This window comes from Taeniopygia guttata, chromosome 18 (assembly GCF_048771995.1).
Source record: "Taeniopygia guttata chromosome 18, bTaeGut7.mat, whole genome shotgun sequence".
Taxonomy (NCBI): Eukaryota; Metazoa; Chordata; class Aves; order Passeriformes; family Estrildidae; genus Taeniopygia; species Taeniopygia guttata.
This window is the reverse complement of record NC_133043.1, coordinates 1,850,115-1,871,251: the sequence shown is the minus strand read 5'-3', so window position 1 is coordinate 1,871,251 and position 21,137 is coordinate 1,850,115. Positions and strand designations below refer to the sequence as shown.

The following is a 21,137-nucleotide window of genomic DNA, read 5'->3' as shown; positions in this document are numbered from 1 at the left end:
GCTGAGCCTGCCAGGGAAAAGAAACTGAAAGCAGGTTGGGGTAGTGCGGGTGAGCCGAGCCCGAGGGCACATTCTGCACAGCTCCTGCCGCCGGAGGTGCTGGAAGGGCAGCACGGGTGCCCGGGAGCCACACACCTGCCAGGACTCTGGGTCCTGCCCTGGAGCGCACTGAGCTGTGAGTTCTTGCTGCACCATGGGGATGCCGGAGGGGGAAAACAGGGACATGGGGGTGAAGCGGGCTGGCTGTTTAGGAATGTGTGCGTGCTCAAACCTGTGTGAGCACTACTGAAAGGCAGGGCTGCTGGGACTTTGGCTTGGTCCTGGTCGGATCCGCGATGGGGCACCAGCCGTGCCCCTACTTTTGACTGCGGAATCCGCTTTTTTGTTTGTCGGGACCAGCAGAAAGTGTTCTCCTCCAACACACCTGCCCTGCCCTGCTGCTGCCGGCCGGGGACTGATGGGCTGATGGGTGGGGGGATGCTCGGGGGGTACCGGGACGGACCCCCAGAGATGCCCGGCGGGGCGGGACCCATCGAGAGCCGCCCGGGGGCGGTGGCCGGGGCCGGGATTGGCCGGGGCGGTCCGGGCTGGGCGGGGACCGTGACTGCAAAAACGAAAGTTGGCGGCTCGGCGGAGAAACGAAACTTGTCCAGGCGGGACTCGGCGGAGCCGGGGGACGAGCGGGCGCTGCAGGTGCCGGTGCCCGGTCACTCGGTAAGTCGCGCTGCCGGGGCGGCGAGAGGCGGCACGGGGGTGCCGGGCATGGGGGGCTGCGGGGCAGGGGCAGTCGCGGGTCCGGGGCAGGCGGCACTGCGAGCTCCGGGTCCCGCTGCACCCTCCCGGTGCCCCCGGAGCGCCTCCGTGCGCCCCCATTTCCCCGGTGCACTCTGATCCTCAATCCGCCCGGAGCCCTCCGGTGCGTCCCCGGGGACTCCCATCTCCTCCTCCCCGTTCACCCGGGACGCCGCTACCCCGCGGTGCCCCCGGTTCTGCCCGTCTCCCCCCCGGTTCTCCCGGTGCCCCCCCACCCCCGGGGCCATCCCGGCGCCCCCCGGGAGCCGCGCTAGCCCCGCCCCTCATCACATAACTGTCTCATTTGCATACGGCCGCTCCTTCGCCACTCCATTGGTCCATCCACCCTGCTCGTTTGCATATCTCCCGAGTGGGCGGAGAGCTGCCAGTCCGCGGGGGGCGAGAGCGGCGTCATTTGCATACAGGCCCCGCCCACGCAACAGGCCCCGCCCACGGGGCAGACCCCTCACGGGCCGCGACCCTCGGTCATAGCCCGGCCCCCGAACCGGCCCGGCCCCGCCGCTAGACCCGGTCCCGCCCCCCGAACCGGCGGAACAGCCCCAGGCAGGGCTCGGGAAAGGGGAGCCAGGCCCTCGGTGGGAGCACGGGCCCTCAGCGCGGAGGAGCGCTGGCTGTTTGTGTTTGTTTGCCTTTACGCGCTGTGGTTCCCCTCACGCTCCCGGCCCGGCTCACCAGTGTCGCAGGTCTCTTCGTGACAATACAAGGGCAGAGGAGGAGGTGACGCGGCTGTGTTGCCTCACGCTGTGCCGGTGTCTGTGTCTGCCCCGGCCCTGTCTGTTCCCCTTGGGTGCCAGGCAAGGCCTGCCCGGGCCCTGCAGCGCTGTGGGGCCGCGCTGGGCACCGGCCCTGGGCCGCGGGACTCGGCCGGGCTGGGCTGCCCGGGGACTGCACACTGACCACAGGCTGCCTGCGTCACCTCTGAGCCCGTGTGGCTCTGGGCTCTGCTCTGCGCAGCTCATTCCACTCTGCTCTCATCCCAGACTCCCCTCCCAATCTCTCATCTCAACCTCCACTGGCATTCCTGACCAGAGAGAGTTTTCTTCACTTTGCAGTGACTGTCAGGAGACAGAGAAGTGATTCAGTTGGTGACACATCCTACACACAGTCTCCACACTCATGTCTCCAGTGTTGAACTGGTTAACTGGTTTCTGTTTTGGCAATGAAGTAATGCTGCTTTTTATGTTAAAAGACTGGTTGAGTCCTTCTTGACACAGAATTTCTGATTTGCAGCTTGTTGTTAGATTTAGAACTCACCCTTGAGTTGTGTTTGACAACACACTAATTCAGCCTCACTGAACAGAGACAGAATCAAGTACACAACACGGTTATGCTGGGGGAAATGTTTTCTAATCCTTTTCTTTAAGACCAAATGACCCGAGCCACCAGAATGGCTTTTGGTTTGTTGACAGAGAGAATGTGATCCTAGAAAAGCACACTAAATCAGAATCAAGCTGCTGCAGTCCCAACAGGGTCAATTCTTAGCAAATCCCTCTGCACTCCAGCATGGCAGGGAAACACACCTGGGATCTCCAGCTCTGGAATGCTGTGGGAAGAACATCCAAAGTAGCTGAGGTTCAAAGCTTTTGCTCTCAGAATTGGGGTGAAGGCGGTGTGGAGGAGCCTGTGAAACCCATGCAGAAAGCAGAGATCTGCTCTGCTGCCTGACTGGGCCTGGAGCTCTTCCACATGTTTTTGAAGGACTGGATAAAGCTGTGAAGATAAAAAGAGTTTCCTCTGCCTTCCTGGAAAGCCCTCAGCAGAGTGGGAGCAGTCACAGTGCCACCCCAGAAGGCTGTGCCAGCGTGGGAGGTGCCACTGTCCTGTCACTGCTCATGCTGGGCTCCAGGCGCTGGCACAGGCAGCTGGTTACCAGCACTGCTGCTGCATCCGTGTCTGCAGGAGGGACAGGGATGGAGCTCTACATCAATGCTTAATTATTCTGCATCTGGCAGGGCCTTGGAGAGGGCAGAAGGCTGTAAGGGAGTGTGGTGGCATGGCTCGTGAGGGCTGAACAGGGAGAAACAAACAGGTCCTGTGTGTTCATGACTTCGTCTGGGACAGTTTGCTGTTCCCAGGAGCGGGTTCAGAGCTGTGCTTGGGCTCAGGGGGAGGCTGCTGTTGATAACAGTCAGATGGCTCAGCCAAGGACTTATGGTTATTGTAATTTTCTGTCCTATAAACTGTGTTTATCTCAACCCACAAGTTTTGCCTTTTTTTCTAATTCTCTCCCCCACCCAGGGGCTTGGAGTGACCTGGTCCAGTGCAAGGTGCCCCTGCCTGTGGCAGAGGTGGAACAAGATGAGCTTTAATGTCCCTTCCAACCCAAATCATCCTGCGACCCCACTGGGGGGTGAGTTTCCAGTTTAACGATCTATTTCCATCCATTTCAGAGAGAAGAGAGGTGCAGATAATTGCAGTCCGTGATGCAGAGGAAGAGGTGAAGGGAGAAGGTGCTGCTGGGCCTCCTTCCACCACTGAAACAAAGGAGACCGAGGGCGAGTCGCTGATGGACAGAGCAAGAGCTCTGCCTGACACCACACCTGACACCGCAGGTGGATCTCCCAGGTCTGCTGAGACATGGCAGGAGGAAGAGGGATCCTCACTGCTGGAGGATGTCACAGCTCCAGAGAGCAACGCAGAGCCCTCGGCTGAGCATGGGGCTGGAGACTCTGCTGAGGTGGCTTCCCTGGAGAGAAAGGTGAGGGTCCTGCTGGGGAGCAGCTGTGACTTGTTGCTCTCATGTGTGAAGTGAGGAGGCCAGGCTGCATCCCCCACTTCCCTTTGGCCACGTCGGGGAGCTGCTGCCTGGCTTCCTCCAGGAGAAGCTCGCTGTGTTTGCTGACGCTGTGCGGAGCTGCGGTGCTGGGGGAAACCACAAATTACACGAGTCAGCTTAGACACTGCAGTGCTGCTCTGTGCTCCTGCTGAGCAAGTCTTGAATATTAAACCTACACAGTTCTCAAGAGTTATTTGCATTTCACTGGCTGATCTTGTCCCTCCTCTTCCTGATCATTCTCTGTTAGCCCCATTACTTGCTGCAATGGATGAGGTGATAAAGAGTTTCCCTTTGGCAATGAATAAACAGAAATTGTGGTTTTTGTTTTTTTAATAGAAAGCGAAGAAGACTAAAGAAAAGAAGTCCATCTCTGGGGAACAGGACTCTCTGCTTCCTCAAAGCACAGCACCAGCTCAAACCACAGAGTTGAATGACACAAGTGCTGCTCCTCAAGAAATCCAACCTCCCAGCGGTGAGGGAGCAAAACCAGGTGCTGATGGACATAGTGATGCCAGTGGAGACACACCTGAAGGCAACAGGAATTTGGCACACCTGGAGAAGGAAGCTGGCAGCCCAGAAGCAGAGAGACTGAGCCCTGCAGAGCAGAGCAGCACAGCCGGGGGGGCTGCCCCAGCTCCCAGTGCCACAGCCCCAGGGGACAAGGTGGAGGATGGAACAACCCCTGAGCACAGAGGAACAGCCAGGGGTGATGTGGAATGGGGCAGTGGTGCTCCTGGCCAGCTGCCAGCAGCCACAGCAGGTTCCCAGGCCTGGGACAGCAGCAAGGAGCTGCTGTCAGCAGGGCAGGGAGCGAGTCCGTCTGGGCTGCCTCCTGCCAAGGGAGCCCCCCAAAGCAGGCCTGAGACCAAGACCTCCCCTGGGGCTCAGGGCCTGCAGGCTGGAAAGGCGCCCAAGCAGAAAGGGACCAATTCCACTGTCAAGGTGAGTGTGAGTGAGCTCTGGTGAGTGTTCCAGTGGGCACAGCTTCCCTTTGCCAGTGTGACTTGCTCATGCTGTCAGTGAGGCTGAGGAGCACCAGCCCAGGAATATAGGGATGAATTGGGGAGGACTATGGAGAGGCTCTAATTTGAGTTCTGTTCTCCTGGATGACAGTTATAACCCAGCATTCACTGAGGGGTTGCTCAGTTGCCCCCAGGACTGTGAGGTGTCTCTTCTCCAGCCAGCTCTCTGGAGAGCTCTGGGATCTCCGTGAATGAAGGGATTTTGTGGTTTGCAGGTGCCTGTGCTCTGTTCACACACAGGCCTGGTAAGCTGGAAGTTGCTGTGGTTTCACTTTCTTTATGCCCATCCTCTGGGATCTGTGGCTCACTGAACTGACTGCTTGGCAGTGTGTTTGGGTTGGGCTCATCTTCCATCACGGGCTGTTTTCCTTAGCCAGCGGCTTCCCTCAGCAAGGGTTCAGTGTTTGAAGTGTTTCCAGGAGGATGAAGCTGGTGGTGCACCAGTCTTGGGGGGCAGATGGGCAGTAGCGCAGAAAGTGCTGCACAATTGCTGGATGATGTGGGCATCTTGACCCTGGTGGGCCAGAAGCCCTGGACATCAAACAGAAATGTAAGGAGCGTGTGGGAACCCAGGACATCCCTCTGGCTGCCTGGAAGGGGGCTCAGAGACCTTGGCATGAAGTCAAAAACACCTGCTTTAATTTTAGCCCATGGAGAAAACTGCTGACTTTGTATGAGGAATTACAAACTACACGGGTTTGAGTAGGGTGGTAGTTGAATTCACACAGGGTGAAAAAGTAGAATTTTAGGGTTTTAAAATAAGGGGTTCAAGGGGACAAGATGGAAGGATTTGGGTGTGTCCTGATCTCCTTCTCCTTTCTCTTGCCCTCCATGTCTTGCTGTGATGGTGACACTTTTCTATTGGTTTAATGTAGAGACACAGTGTCCAACATAAATGATAGATATTGACACGTGTGCTATTATACCCATAGCACACGTAGTTTTTGGTATAAAATGGTAACACCACCCCAAGAGGGTGGGAGTCTGCCACAGACTGACCTGCTAGACAGAGCGCAGCTCCTTGAGAAAGCATGTTCTAGGTAAGAGAAAATAAACAACCTTGAGAAGCCAACCCTGCGCATTCTGACTTCTTATTCGGCCGTGCGGGCTGGGAAGCAAGGACTTCTGCATTCTCGGGGTCACCTCGATCTCCAGGCCCCCGAGGGGAAGGAAATGAAAAGGAAATTGGCTTTGTTTAAAGGTGGTCGGGCAAGACTGCAGGTGCAAGACTGTGATTAAGCAATGGAGCTAAGAAACATTAATAATGTGGTTATTGCTCAGCAGTGAAAGATTTTACCTAAGGCTGTAGGAGTATATAAACTGAGTTGTAGAAACAATAAATGGCTTCTTGCTTGCACCAAGAGTCCCATCTCTCAATTGCTCACACACCAGGAGGAGATGCTGGGCTTCCAGGGTCTCCTGTTTGTTTGGGCATTGTTTGTCTCCCTCTTGCAGAATGCAAACACGAAAGAGAAAAATGAGACCCCAGGTGAGAAAATGCCTAACGTGAGTGAGAAGACAAGTCCGAGCCAAGGAGCCGAGGCTGCCAGGAAGGAGGGTGCTGTGGCTGCAGCAGACAGCCCCAAGAACAAAAAGGAAAAAAGGAACCAGAAGCCTGTGGAAAACATTAAAGAAAGGTGAGAACAGCGCTGCTGCTCCCCAGCATTCTTCACTAACAGGGATTGCTGTGAAGAGGACTCAGGATTCCAGACTGAGGTGCTGGGATTGGGTCAGTACGTACCTTGGACATGTGGTTGTGCATGACAGAACCAGTGTTGAATGGGGGCTGCAGTATGGGTGATGTGTTGAACTTGCTTGAACATCTGATGGATAAAAAATATTATTCTCTTATTTCTTGCTCTTATGAGCAACATATGCTTCACACACACAACACTTCAGGTGAATAGTGTGAAGAGCTGTTTTGATATTTTGGTTAATGTCTATGAGCTGGAAGGGGTGGAAAGTGTAGCCATTCCAGGTGACTCTGCTGGGCCAGAGCATCTCCTGCTGCCTTTAGGAGCCCATTTTTCCTTTTTGCATTGGGCTTTGCACTAGGCCTGCTCAAACATGAGTCTGAGTGAACTGCTGCCAGAGTTTATGGGTCCTGCAACCACTCAGCTCATGGTTAGAGTCTGATTTGAGCTCTACAGTGATTTGTGCAATTAAAAAAACCCAAAAGAATCCTTCCTCTTTCTCTTCCAATTCTTTCCTGCAGTTCTGTGAGGCGAAATGAGGGTGTTACTGTGTATTTCCATGCAATATTATCCAAAGACTTCAAGCTCAACCCTGATACCGATAAAGTGTTCATCAGGGCTCAGGGCATTCCTTCCTACACCAGCTGGAAGGACAACATATGTGAGCTGAACTGCACCCGGTGAGTGTTCCCTGCTCTGAGAATGGGGTCTCTCTGGGGCCTCAGCCACTGTGCAAGGGATGGCTCTGTCCCCACAGGTGGGGGTTGCAGCAAAGATTTCACAGTAGAGAAAACTGTTCTAAAATGTTCTTGTAAAAGAACAGTCACCATTCCTATTAAAATATGGAGCAGTGCATGGAAAAAGAGGTCTGTAGATCAGCTAACCTGTCCTTTGCCTGCCTTTGCTGTGTTTGTGTTTCCAAGGCATCTGGGAGAACATGGATACCTCATTGAAGGTGCTGTAACTCTCAGCAGAGAAATCCTGGATCAATACATTCCTTACAAGTACTGGGTGACCTGTGGGAAGGGGGAGTACGAGTTCATTTACAAGAATTCAGAATCCAATCAACCTGTGAATCGCTGCTTATTGATAAACAAGAACTTACTCAACAATGGAGGTAAGCTCTGCAGGCTGGACCTGCACCTTGGGGTGATCCCTGCTGTCCTGTGGCCCAGCATTCCTGGCAGGCAGCCCTGTCTGAAGCTGGGAACAGTGGGCTGCTGAAGGTATTGCTGAGGCAGCTGGAAGGGAAAAGGCACCTGATTGCAATGGTTGTTTTCCTGTGTTCTCCCTGTGTTGCTGTTCCAGAGTGGCACCAGTATGATGACATCGTGTGTGCAAAGCCTTCCAAGTTAAAAAAATACTTCACTTTTAATAAAAACGAGGAAGTGGTGGAAGGGAAGAAAATAGCTGCCAGTATTATGTTAGAAAGTATCTTCAGCATTCTTGGAACCTGGAGTCCTGACAATCTGAGGAATTTCTTCTGGCAGCTGAAGCAGTTCCATAACGTTGCAGTAGCCCAGCGGGTGTTTGATGGCAAGGCAATGTTGTGGAGAGAGCTAAACTTCAGCACAGAGCAGGTAATCCCTTCTCTTGCACAGAGACAAAAAACATTCCATTACTGAACACAAACTTTAATTTTGCTATTGAGCTCGTTGGGTTAATTTTGCTTTTCCAGTCTAAGTTCAGGTACAGAAGCAGTGGGAATGCTTCTGGGGTGACTGTCACTGACTGCCTTTGGGGCTTCAGTCAACCTGTGCACCTCAGTGTGGTTCTGAGACCCCATGGGGGTTGCAGCAGGGCTGTGACGTGATGACTTCGTACCTGAGTGGGTTTTTGTCCAGATATTGTTTTCCTAAGCCATTAAGTTTTGCTGCCAGTTGTTCTGTCACTAACAACTTCTTTGCACTTATCTCTTGCTCCAAACCTGCCTGCTTTTTGGGAGAAGCTCCTGATCCTGTTCTAAGCAGTGATATCAGCAGGGCTTCTGGAATCCAAAATTTCTTACTTGACATAATTAGGAAATGTGACAGAATTGCCACATTGCTTTTTTCGGTTGTCAAGGCTGCTCCTTCCTGTCCTGTGGCCTCACTGGAACTGGCAGAAGACATTGGCTTCAGAAGAGAAAGACTAATGCTGTGCTTGGTTTGTTTCTTCTCTTCTTTGTCCCAGGTGAATGATTTGCTGCTAAAATACATGAAGAAAATAGCTCTCCCTTTCCTTGCACCAGAAGCAGCTACAGAGGACAGAGTCATCCAAAGCAAACTGGCTCTGGGGCTCACCATTCTCGTGGTACTTGAGGACTGTTCACTCTTTGTACTTAAAAGTGACCTGGCTGAGCTGTGCAGCCTCTTGTGCTTGGATCAGGTGTCACCACAAGATATACAGAATGAGATTCATCACATCAAACAGGATTTTGCAGGAGTTACCAAGTAAGTGCTCTATGTACCTTCTAACTGACCAGGCTGGTGCTGCTTTGATAAAACAGGAATCCAGCTCTCTACTGCCAGAGAACCAGAGAAAAAATTACATTTGAAGGTATCTTTGGAGGTCTCAGTTCCAGCCTCCTGCTTGAAGCAGGGCTAACATCCAGGCAAGGCTGCAGTGCATCATTCCACACTTTTTGGCTGGTTTCTCCTGGAGTGCCTGTTTACCACGTTGTAATCTGACTGCTTACTTGGCACTGGATTTGGAGTTCTTCACTCACACAGCTGCAGCCATTGCATTTCTTTCTGGAGTCCTTCTCTGTGTGGGTGTCACAGGGCTGGCGGGGCTCATGGAGAGACTGTAGATAAAGGATTGGGTCTTCCCAGTGCTCCAGCAGCAGGGTCTGTGCAGAGAGATTCAGTAACATTGCAGCTCTGGGCCTTAAACCTGGACAGGTACCGTCTGCAATGAAGATGGAGCTAAAATAATGACCAGAGGTTAATTGAAGGCACATAGGGAGATTGAAACATAGCCTCCCACACCCCTAGGGTTTTTTCAAGGCCAGCATAAAGCTGTTCTTTCACTCAGTGTTTGTTTTGTTTTCTTTTTTTATTTAGCTTGAAGGTCGACCTGACAAACTTGTGCCAGAGGTGCATTGAACTTGACGTAAACCAGTGGGTGTGGATCCTTCCCCTTCTGCATTCCTTTGCTGCTCCCCTGCAGCAGGAGCACGGGCTGGTGGAGGAGGATGTCTGGGCAGGGCTGGAAGGGCTTCCATTTGCTGAAACCAGGAAGAAGTGGGATGCGTGAGTTTTCCAGAGCTCCTTGTGCCCTCCTCATCTCATTTTTTGGTTTTTTCCCTCCCTTGCTTTTAAAGAGTATGAAATGTAGCATGTTGAGGGAGGATGTTTGGGGTATTTGGGCACAGCCACACTGGTGGCTCAGAGGTCACCAAGTGTAGCCCAGCTGGGCACGGTGTGACCCCCCAAACACAAACCCCCAGTTCTGCCAGCCGGGGAGCAGGTGGGAGCTAAAGCTGCTTGTGTTGTGTAGAGTCTGAGCAAAACCTGGAGTTTATTTTCCCTGAGTGCTTGTGCTCAGTGGTTTGGTTCTGCTGTGCCACCCCTAGGCCCTGGGGACTCCCACTGATCCTCAGCTGCAGGGACAAAAGCACAAGAATGAGGAGGAGACTCGTCTGTGGGCTGCACAAGCTCACGGCTTTTTTTTCCTTGGAATCCTGAAGATTTTATTTTGTCTCCCCTCCAGAAGGACCCTGCTGGAACGGATGAGAGAAAAGAAATACTTGATGGAATTTGATGTGACTCTGGTGAAGTCCTGGCTCTGTGTGCTGCCCCTGGGGAGCCTGGCTGAGTTCATAAGAGACTTCTCCAGCGACCTGTTAGTTACTCTCCAAGGTGTTTTGTACAGGTTGGAGGACGTTGACCTCTCGTGGAGAAGCTCTGAGGTTTGTCTCGTGGCAGCTTTACCAGCTCTGGGATGAAGACTCCAACTGGGTTCCTGTGTGTCTTTTGGCAGAACTGACCACCACTGAAGGAACTGGGGTTGGCAGCAGGTCACAGCACAAAGAGCTTCAAACCTAGCTAAGAGCAAAAATAGTTTCTCTGAAGTCAGAGACTCCTCAGGGGGAGAGTTGGAGGTGTATCTGCAGCAAAAGGTGGTGTTGGCATTGATGAGGGGAGGGTGTTCTTAGCTGGAGTCACTCTTGGTTAGTGATGGCAGATATTTCATTCCTGACCTCCTCAGACATGAAACTGCTTTTTTGCAGGGGTGGGCAAGGGGCTGCTGGTTTGGGAGATTTTCCTGCTGTTGTGAAAACTCTTGTATTGGTGTGAGGATAGCAGGAGTAGGACCTTGCAACTAATAACAGACTTGAAACTCCCAAATTGTAAGAAGTACAGGTTGGATTTGTGCATATAAAAGCTGCCCAGGTATTGGCTCTGACTTCCAGTAAATAAGTTCTGCTATTTTACAGTTTATTTATAAAAATGCTGGAGAAGATGCAAAAGAATATTGAGTTCACTCTTCTCAGCTAATCAGAAATTTGTCTGTAAAATTTCTTCTACAGTTTCATTTTTCTGTCTTTCCAGTCTCGGGTAGAGGAGATTCTAAACACAGTGCTACATGCTTTGGATGAGCCCCCAGCCAGGTAACTGCAGTGCACCTCTGTGAGAGCATTGTCTGCCTCTGCACCAGGGCTGGGGTTGTGCTTGTGTGCCTTGAAATCTCTGTGGAGAAAAGAATCCTGGAGTTCTATCCCATTTTTTAATCCAACTCAGGGAGGCAGCTGCCGCACTGTGTTGAATTTGGTGGGGTTTTTACTTTGTTTTTAATTTTTCCTCGGAGCAGAAAATTCACTCTCTCTCTGTGTTGCTGCCCTGCAGAGCTCTGGGGGCTCCTTCTTGGCAGTGCTGCTTGTCCTGCTGCCTCAGGCTGCACGAGAGGCTCTGCAAGGCTGCCAGGACAGTGGAGTTGTTCCTGATCCCTGCCACTGCTGCCAACCTGATTGCCAAGGTTGCCCAGCTTCAGCCCCCAGCAGTGAGTACCAAGGAACTCTTTGCTTGATACAAGTAAGGTACCCAGAAATATCACAAGTGTGGTACAACACACTGGGTTTAGGTCCGATCCAGTCTCAGTTTGAAGAACTTCACACTCTAAGCAAGACTGCAGTACTTTCAAACAGGTGTGGAGTTACCTAATGAGTTTGGTTCTTATTGAGAGTAAGGTCAGATGCTCAGGTTTGCTGTGATAAGCTTTGTTTTAAGTCTGGTTTTGTTTCCTCTTAAGTATTTGTTGTCTTTACTGCCTAGAACAAGCATAAGCACAACCTGCCTGTAAGCACTGGACTTTCCCAGCCTCTCCTGCTCTTTATTCAAGCAGTGCTGGGCCTGCTGCTGGGCTCTTGTGTGTTCTGGATGGGTTTGGGCCTTCTCTTTAGAAATACTGATTTAAATCAGTCGTCTATTGCTGTCCTGCTTGAACTGTGTTTATTTTGTTGTCTTCCCCTCTGTGTGTGGCAGGTTCCAGGGGATGCTGTGCAGGAAGTTCCAAAGTTGCTCAGTGGAGCTCTGAGGGAAACTCGAGCCTGGTTCAGAAATGTTTTAAAACAGAAATTACTGAAGGAGTACCTGGACCACGTCACCTTCACTTTCTTCACTGAACTTCGGGTTTGTCATCTTTTGATAATGTCAGTAAAAAGGGGCTTTAGTGCAGCTTAGCCAGGGTCTTGAGTCTGCTGGCTCTTTGCTGGGCTCTGTAGCTGTGGCTGGGTAAGGAGTGGGGTGGGGGTGGGCAGTGTTTGAAGCTCACCTCCGTTCTGCTCTTCCTTGGCTGTTCCTAAAGGCATTGCTGTGGTGAGGAGCTGCCCCTTGGTGTTGTCTTGCTGCCAGTGTGTCCCACTGGTTGTCCTCAGGCCTTCCAGCAGGCAAAGCTCAGAGCAGCCCTGCCAATCTGTGCTGCTGTTCCCGGCCCTCCCTGGGACAGTTTCCAGCAGCAGGATGGAAGTGGCTCATCCAAAAGTCTCCTTCAGCAGCTGAGACATTTACACACTTTTTGGGCTTAAAAGCTGCCTTTTGCAGCTCTGGGAGTGTCCCTTTTCCTCAGGATGGAAACATCTGGAAGGATTTCAGACTGAGTCATGTGGGGCATCTCTTCTGCATTGTTCTTTTCATTTCCTTCTCTATTAAATCTCAGCACTCAATGGTTTGGCTTGGTTTGCTTGTCCCCTGCAGGCCTGGAACAAGTTTGTGAATATCAGCTTTCCAGATGAGCAGTTCACTCAGACGTGGAGGAACACTTTACTTGCAGATCTGAAGAAAAGAATCCAGCAGGTAGGGGAGACTCCAGGCAGCCGTGGTTGGTGTCCAGAGCAGATGGAGTGACTTGTGCTGTGCTTGGAGCAGGAGCACGTGCAAACACGGTGCCTTTGGCCATAACAATTGCCATTGCTGCTATAAACCAGGTTCTGGAGGCTCAGCAGTTGACCATGATGATGTCCCACACTGTAATCTTGGTCAGTGGCCTGGCTGCAGGTTCTGGTGCTTCAGAGGAAATCCACATTCAGAGCAATTGTCACCTCCGTGGTTTTAAGAACCAGTGAGTGCAAAGTAAATGCCCAAGGGCCCAGAGAAGCCAAGTTGATGCTTCTCTTTTCATTCCTTGTGCAGAAATGGTGCTGCTCAGGCTCCCAAATGCTCACCCACATGTGTCAGTCCGTTTCAGACTGACCCTGTATATCTCCTAATCTCCTTTCTACAGCAGTTACACATTTCCTTAAGCCATTGATTTTCATATTGAAATCAGGAAACAAATACTTTCTTCTGTGAGCCTGGCTTGGAGAGGTGGATATTAAATAATCACACACTTTAGATGGAAATAATTAAAATATTTTCCAAGCATTTATTTATTTGCCCTCTCTCCCAGGCCCTTGGAAATGGACTGATGCTCAATTTCCTTTTATTATCTTGATAGAAACACTGCTTCATGCTGCCAGGAGAAACACTTTGAGTTGATGATAAATCTCCCTTTTGCCTTCAGGAGCCTCCAGTGAACCAAATCTTGGTGTACTGTTGTCAGCACCCCCAGATCACACAGATGGAGTCCTCCATCAGCTGGTGTTTCCAGAACTGTGCCACAGAGGCTGTACCTGCAGCTTGCCAGGTACTGTGTGTGCCCTGGTAGGGAAAGGAAAAAGTAGGGAAGGAAGGAGAAAGAAAAGTGGAATTCCACAGCAATTCTGTTGCACAGGGATGTGCCTTGTGATGGAAGGGGAAGGTAGATATTGCTTGAGTTGCTGTGGATTGTTTGTTAAACCAGCAACAAAAAATATCAACAAGAAATCAGGAAATGAGCTCCATGAGGAATATTTTTAATGTGTTTCCAGCATGAGCTCTGGTGTCAGTTGTGTCACAGGGCTGGTTTGGAATATACCTCAGCACTGCAGGTGACTCCTTGGCATCAGTGCTAGTTCTGAGGCACAGCCACAGTGGGACCTCAGAGTCTGACCCACCCCTGCCTTCTCTGTGTGCCCTGGCAGATGCAGAGCAATCTCCTGGAGCAGATCTCTGCCTACAACATGGGCCAGTTCAGCCAGCTCGTATCTGCTGTCATGGTGAAGTCGTGGCCGGTCGGGGCTGGGCAGTCTGAGGCGGATTTTGATACTATTCTGCACCACCTGCTCACGTGGCCTGACATCAAACATATCTTCAGCTTTAACGGTAGGTCTGTAGTTGGGTTTTAGGAGACCTTGAGAAGCTTTTCTCTACCTCACTGCTGTCACTGCACAGAGGAGCAGAGAGAAATTGTCCTGCTCTTGTTTTAGTCCCTATCTCAAAGCTTGAACTATTCAGCTTGGGTTTGGAGAGGGAAGGCCAAGGAAGAGGGAGCCACTATTCCTCTGCTCATCCACTGCAGCTTCCTCAGGATTTGTGGACCATAACTTCTTTCTCTGAGAAGTTCTCACAAGTTATTGGCGCACTAAAATGCCAAAGAGTTGGCCAGATGAATGGATTCAAATGGCTTTTGTTTGCCCCACAGGGTTTAGGTCAGGGCTCTCCATGGAAAGTTTCCACATTGCTGTCCTGAGATATCCTGGCTTTGCTCAAAAAGACATGAGGGATCAGAGGGTGGTGTGAGTCCTCAGGCTCTTGAGTAGGGATTCAATAGGAAATGGAAGGACTCTGTGCCATGGCAGGAAAGGTTCCTGATCCTGCCTGTTTTTCGGAAACGTGACCTACTTTGTTTGTGGAACAGGAGCAAACAGGAACCTTCTGGACAAGCTTTCAGATGAAGCAAAGAATGTCATGGCCATAGCAGACTCTGTGCTTATGAGTGTCACCGATGACATCTACAGCGGCTGCATCCTCATGAAACACCTGGAGGAGGTTTTCCAGCACAAGGAACAGTTCCTCTGCATTTGGCAGACAAGTAAGAGATGGGTTCAAAGGGGCATGGTTGGCTTAGGGCATCACTGGTGATGCTGGCCTGCTCAGGAGGGGCTGCAGGGTCTAGGAATGCTTAGGAAGGGCTGCAGCAGTTTGGAGTGCTGTCCCTTGGCCTGGGCAGGGAGCTCCCAGCTCCAGTTTGTGTTGTCACTGCAGGGTTTGTGACTCTGCAGTTCTCAACCTGAGTCGGTGTGGGAAGTGTCTGCTTTGTGACTACAGGTGAGTTTTCTTTCAGAGCACCAGCAACGACCAAGTGAGGAAAAGGAACTGCTCCAGAGAAGCTTGAAAGAACTTCTGGAGTTGAGGCACGAGGAAGTCACACAGCTCAGAAAAGAGGAAAAAGCAATAGGAACCTTCCTGAGCATGTGCAGGAAGGTGCAGAAGTCTGTGAGAGGTACAGTTCTGGGGGAGCAGTCTGAAAGTGGCAACTCCATAAAACAATATTTTCCTTCAAAATCTCTTGGCTTTGGTTTGATTCTAAGCCCCAAAGTGAGGGTGAGGAGGGGTGGGGAAAGTAAAACCGGAGCACTGGGGAATCAAGTGAGTGCTTGTGCATCAAATGACACTTGGAGGGATCCACCTGCCTGGTAGCATTTTGTGGCTTGGGGATGGGATGAAGTGAGCTGGAGTCAAGCTTCACCACCTGATCTCCCTCTGACCTGTCTCTGGTTTACAGTGAATGTAGGTGAAGTGGAATTTCAACACGCAAAAGATCTTCGCTTAAAAAGACTGAATCAAGTTGTAGCAGTGGGAATGAGACCCCTGCGGGCCTTCTACAGCCTGAGCCCAGAGCTAAAAGAGTTTGTCCACAGAATGCACTCTTTTAAGGACAGCCTGATCTTCCAGCAGTTCTGGGAGGAAGCAGCACAGAAGGCAGGAGCGGAGTATGTGCGTGACAGTCCAGAGGAGAATGAGGAGGATGATGAGGAGGAGATTGCTCCTGAGCTAGACCTTGATGATGCTTTGAACAGCATGATCCGCCCTTGCTTTGACAGATATGCAATGCTGTATGATGATCTCAGATCAGGAAGTCTCACACTTTCTGCAGTGGATAAAATTTTCCAGGAATTCACAAATCATCCAGAAGATCTCAGAGCAGAGCTGAACACCATCTGTGGGCTTCAACCTGCAGAACACAGAGGCTGGGTTGACCAGAGAGTCCAGCAGATCCAGCAGTACCATGAAATGCATTTAACTTTTGATGCTGCCAAGATCATTGCCCATGTCAAAGAGAGTTTAGGTCTCTCTGGTGACTTCAGTATCCTGGAAAACTTGTTGCATATAGTAAGTATCCCTGATTTTGTTTCTGTATTGTCAAGGTGTTGGCTAAATTCAAACCTTCCCACAAGTCTGTCTCAGTCTGTCAAGAGCCATTCTTTGTCCCAAAATGCTTATTGGAGGTAAAAATCGGATGTTCCAAGTGCTTTTGTATAGTTACTCCTTAAAGGGAGATGATGATACTGCTCTTTTGGGGTGTGGCTTTGCAGAGGGCTTAACTCTCCCTGCTTCAGAACCAGTGACGTTTCCCAGTTCCAGACTCAGTGCGTGTTTGCACCACTTGCTTTCCAGACAGAAAAGCTTGAATCCTACAAGACCCAGAAGCTGGATTCCATCAGCCCTGAGCTCGTGCAAGCCAAGAAGCTGCTGCAGGGAATCACTGTGCCCCGCCGTGGCTGTCTGAGGGAGCTGGCCCAGCAGAAGGAGTTTGTCTGCTGGGTCAGAGAAGCACTGAAAGGTGTGTGCTGCTCATCCAGGAATTAGAGAGTACTAGAAGGGATGGCAGCTTGTGTGGGGGCAGAAGGAACACTGAATCCCTGACCCATCTGCTTTGTGCCTTGGCAGCTTCTGATGTTGAGAGTTACATCTCTGATGGGCTTTGGTGTGGAACATGCTATGAGGACCCTTTAAACATCCCCATGCACTGTGGGCTAGTGCAGCACACAGTGACCACCCTGCTGGGAGCTGGGCTGGGCCTGGAGGGCTTCAGCACCTGCTGCTGCTCAGTTCAGACCTGTTGTTTCAGGGGATGGAGTTGTGTGTCTGCCAGCTGAGCTGTCTGACCTGCACAGATGCTCTCACCTGCACACACCCCCCAGACACTGCTCCCATCCTGGCTGGGGATCTGTGGATGGATGAATGGCCTGGGAAAGCTGATGGGGAGAGCGCAGTTACACAGGAGCTGCTGTTCAAAGCATTCTTCCTGCATTTCCTGCAGAGGGTGGTGATGAGGGGTGGTGTCCAAGCCTACTCACACGTTGCTCACTCCTGTGTTGCCTCGTTTCAGACATAAATGAGCTGAAGGTGTTTGTTGACCTGGCTTCCATCTCGGCGGGGGAGAACGACATGGACGTGGACCGTGTGGCCTGTTTCCATGGCACTGTGCACGGCTACTCCTCCCTGCTCTACGAGCTCCGCCAGGACTCGGGCTTCGAGGACTTCATGCGCTGCTTGCAGAAGCTGTGGCGAGCCCTGGACAGTGATGAGGCCCTCCCTCAGAAACTGGTGAGTTCAGCTGGAGCAGGGCCTCTACATCCTCCTGCATTTCTGCCTTCCAGGAGTGGCTGGAAGTTGGGCTGCACTGGGCAAATGGTACCTGTGTGGGGACATCGCTGCTGCTGCTCTTGTTATTGGAGGAAAAATAGCTGATGGTCCTGTGCCACAAAAATTCACTGCAGCAGCTGTAGCTGGTGTAGCACAGGTTTCTCCAGGGTGCTGCGAGGCTTTCCAGTGTGATGTGGTGCAGCTTGGCTTGTGCAGGTTTGATGGTGGGAAAGAGGGGAGGCAAATACCTAGGAATTCTTGCCCTGTTGCAGCAGGGACTGCTTCTGTAGCAAGAGGTGTTGGAGCACTGTGGGCTTTGTTCAGCCTCCCATGGAGTGGATAAGGAAGAGCTGTGCAGAAAAAGCAAGCTGAAGCCAATACTCATTCCTTTCTTCCTTCATCACGAAACTCTTGTGCCAGCCCAAACTGCTTGTCCTGGTCAGCTGTAAGCAGACATCCCAGATTTTAGAGCAGTTGGGGCAGTGCTGTGTCTCCTCTCCCCACAGCGTGCCTCGGCTCAGCAGCTGGAGTGGCTGAAGACAGTGAAGGAAAGCCATGGCTCCGTGGAGCTGTCCTCACTGTCCCTGGCAGCTGCCATCAACAGCAGAGGGGTCTATGTGCTGAGGGCACCAGCTGATGGCCAGAAGGTGAGGCTGAGGTCACTCAGCTCCCGCTGCCCCTCCTGCCTGGGGGCTGCTGCCCCAGCGCTCCCCTGGCCTTGGGCAGAGCCTCAGCCCCAGCCATGCTGACAGTTCATGCTCTGGCAGGTCTCCTTGGACAGCGTCCTGCGTTTCACCCTCCCGGGGAGCTCAAGGGACGCCGAGGCCTCCTGGAAGTACTCGCTGGCAGAGCTCCGCGAGCTGCAGAACAAACTGATGCTCATGTCGGCCAAGGGAGAGCAAGGCCTGGAGGTGGAGAGGTTCTCTGAGGTCAGGTTTCAAACCCGGGAGGGTTACTGGTGCTGGAGCCAGGGCTGGATTTTCCCTTGAGTATAAGTTTTTAAGGCTGTGGTTGACAGTGAAGTTGCTGGGGATGGTGGTCACAGGCATGTGGGCGTTCCTGCCTTTGGTTCTTTGCTAAGGTGAGCTAAGCTGGAGACACAACAGTGAACTGGTGGCATTATCCTCTGGCTGCACTGGGGATTGTCCTGGCTGGCAGCATCACTGTGCTTTTGTAGCAAGCTGGGAGTTCCATACTGGTTTCCTGGGGATGCTGCTGTAAAAAAGTCACAGAGAGTCTGTGGTTCCTGTACAAGGCCTGACACACCTTGGGACCAAAGACTTTCTCTTCATTGAATGTCTTTCCAGTGGTTTCATGGCTGAAACTTGTAAATTAGCTTGTTTCTCTCTCCTCTGTCCTCACACAGGTCTTTTCCAATGTCCAGAGACTTGCCCAGGCCTTTATAGACCTTTACTCAGCTGGGAACATGCTTTTCCGCTCCTGGCTTGCCCAGGTGTATTGTTCACCCCACAAAGAATCCTGTGTTTTTATAGACTTCTCCCTGGGCCCCATCCCAGTGCTGGAAGGGCAAGGGGATATGGCAGCTGTGCTCCCAGCCCTCTGCAAGACCATGGAGAGTTTCCTGGAGAGCTGGAAAAGCTTCATGAATGCCAAGCGACGTGAGCATTTCTACCTGAACTACTACAGCGCAGAGCAGTTGGTGTACCTGTGCTCAGAGCTGGGCCGGGGCAACCCCAGCCAGGCTGCCCTCATGATGCTCTCCTTCCTCAACCCCCGCTGCACCGAGCAGGATGTCCTCGCAGCCCTCAGGAGCCAGGGGCCTCCCAGCTTAGGCCATGCTGTTTCTGACTTCCAAGTGCTGCTGGATGGGGAGAGGGACCTGAGCGCCCGGCTGGAGTGCATCTGGGAGTGCTACATGAGCAACATGGGCTCTTTCCTCCCCAACTGCCTGGACATGGATACACTGGGCATGTGGCTGAAGAACCTGGCCAGCAGTGGCACAGAATGTGTCACCAGAGACTTCCCTCAGGACCTGCTCTTTGTGGGTCAGCCCAACCTCATAATGTGCCCTCACTCAGAGGTGCTCAGCTCTGCCCTGGCCATTTACATGAACAGCCCTGAGCAGCCCCTTCCCACCTTTGATGAGGTGCTGCTGTGCACGCCCCAGACCAGCGCAGAGCAGGTGGGGCTGTTCCTGCGCAGGTGCCTCATTCCCTGCCAGGCTGGGGACAAGATTTACACCATGCTCTACGCGGATGAGCTGAGCTACGACGTCAGCCGCAGGGCAGAGGACCTGTTCCAGCACCTACAGTGCTACAACAGCTCCTACAGGCTCATCATCCTGTGCAACTGCGAGCGGGAGAACAGCTACCTGCCCTCTGCCTTCAGCCACTGCAAGGTGCACATGATTCCCCAGAGGTCACGGGCAGAGATCCAGCAGTACCTGCAGCGCCACTTCCGTGTGGCTCAGCCCTCCAGCTCGGCTGCGGCCGTGTTCAAGGAGCACATGTGTGTTGGGATTGTGTCCTCCAAAAGAGCTGGCATGGGTAAGATGGCATGTGCGGAGTGGGCTCTGCTGCGAGCTCAAAAGCAGGGTGGGGTTCACCTTGCCAGGTTTTGTGTCCAAGATTTAAGTGTCTTGGTCAAAAAGAGCAATTCCGACTGGTCAGTGTAGGAGGTGAAAGCTCAAAGTCACCTTGGTCCATGTTTTGACTTCAGAAATAAGCACAAAATAGAATAGATTCAAGTCCTAATGAAGAGTAAAGCTTCTCTTAGGCAGAGGAAGGAAACCAAACCATATGGATAACAAGAGCAATGTGTTGGATTCCAGGCTCCAGCTGCTCAAACCAGATTTAGACTTTCTTCTGGAATGCCTTTTAGGAAGCTCCAGAGATTTTAGGGCATGGGGTACTTAAACATTTTATTTCCTTCTGTCTATTATGGTCTTAATGTGATATATCTGATATTGATGGCTTTAATTCTTGTGGTGGTTTTAATAACAGGGAAATCTCTGTATGTGAAGAGGCTACATGAGAGACTGCAAGAAGAGCAGCCTGACTGCACAGAACTTCTGAAAACCATCAGACTGATTGAACCAGAAGTGGATGAAGATAAAGTGCTAAAATCTCTCCTGCCTTTTCTAAAGAGAGAACACCAGACAAAGCCCATGATATTCCATTTTGATATCACCTCCTCAGTGAGTACATCCCTCCCTCCCACAGCTGCCTTGTCCTACAGGTCCTGCGTGGACCCCTGCAGGAGCTTTCTTTAAAGCTCTTGTTTCTCAACCAGCAATTTCCCTAGCATGTGTACTCTCATTATTGTGTAAGCAACACAAATGCCATCAAGGTGATTCAACTCTGGAGCAGCTGCCCAGAGAAGCTGTAGAGTCTCCACCTTGGAGACATTAAAAACCTGACTGAATGTGGCCCTGGGCAGCCTGTTCTAGCTGGGCCTGCTTTGAGCAGAGAGCCTTCCCACCCTCAACTGTTCTGTGAAGTTGTGATGAGTAAATAAAGAGGAAGTGCCTTGGTATCTCTCCTTGTGATAGGTGCAGCGTGGAATTCCAGAGTTTCTCTTCAAGCTGCTGGTTTTGCAGTACCTGGCAGATAATAATGGCAATATGTGGCTACGGCAGAAGAGTCATCTGTACATCATTGAAATCTTGGAGGTGTCCCCAGTGCCAAAGAAAGCAGCCAGACCTGTACGTGCCAGCAATGCTCCTTTTCTGGGAATTTCTCAGTCACTTTGTGCATGTTTGTATGTAGCTGTGGTGAGCTGTAGAGACTGTAAATGTAAACACAGCACAGGAGTTCCCTGTTTCGTTGGGGGTGTGCTGTATCCCATAACAAACTGGTGTCCCTGGTGTTGTACAAGGTGACACTAACACCAGACAGAAAATTAGGCCTGTCTAATTTCCTTGGGTTGGTGATTTCTGAAGGCA

The 21,137-nt window shown here is 51.7% G+C and overlaps 1 protein-coding gene across 3 annotated transcripts in view; it reads left to right on the top strand.

Moving 5' to 3' along the window:
• Positions 1-25: 25 nt before the first annotated feature.
• RNF213 (ring finger protein 213) overlaps positions 26-21,137 on the top strand; it is a 46,204-nt gene continuing 25,092 nt past the window's right edge. The window contains exons 1-26 of one of the 3 annotated variants that reach the window (XM_072937093.1): positions 26-175; positions 3,204-3,511; positions 3,926-4,531; positions 6,067-6,248; positions 6,827-6,985; positions 7,229-7,422; positions 7,614-7,885; positions 8,478-8,737; positions 9,350-9,538; positions 9,999-10,197; positions 10,841-10,899; positions 11,135-11,288; positions 11,771-11,917; positions 12,482-12,580; positions 13,287-13,409; positions 13,786-13,966; positions 14,502-14,675; positions 14,928-15,086; positions 15,369-15,976; positions 16,262-16,427; positions 16,977-17,194; positions 17,740-17,880; positions 18,001-18,162; positions 18,600-19,740; positions 20,197-20,390; positions 20,745-20,897. In XM_072937093.1, coding sequence (XP_072793194.1) covers positions 3,320-3,511; positions 3,926-4,531; positions 6,067-6,248; positions 6,827-6,985; positions 7,229-7,422; positions 7,614-7,885; positions 8,478-8,737; positions 9,350-9,538; positions 9,999-10,197; positions 10,841-10,899; positions 11,135-11,288; positions 11,771-11,917; positions 12,482-12,580; positions 13,287-13,409; positions 13,786-13,966; positions 14,502-14,675; positions 14,928-15,086; positions 15,369-15,976; positions 16,262-16,427; positions 16,977-17,194; positions 17,740-17,880; positions 18,001-18,162; positions 18,600-19,740; positions 20,197-20,390; positions 20,745-20,897 — 6,132 coding nt within the window. In that variant the 5' untranslated portion in view covers positions 26-175; positions 3,204-3,319. Of the gene's footprint in view, positions 176-582; positions 715-3,203; positions 3,512-3,925; positions 4,532-6,066; positions 6,249-6,826; positions 6,986-7,228; positions 7,423-7,613; positions 7,886-8,477; positions 8,738-9,349; positions 9,539-9,998; positions 10,198-10,840; positions 10,900-11,134; positions 11,289-11,770; positions 11,918-12,481; positions 12,581-13,286; positions 13,410-13,785; positions 13,967-14,501; positions 14,676-14,927; positions 15,087-15,368; positions 15,977-16,261; positions 16,428-16,976; positions 17,195-17,739; positions 17,881-18,000; positions 18,163-18,599; positions 19,741-20,196; positions 20,391-20,744; positions 20,898-21,137 lie in introns of those variants that run through there. The other 2 variants (XM_072937094.1, XM_030287361.4) reach the window with 2 other exon arrangements.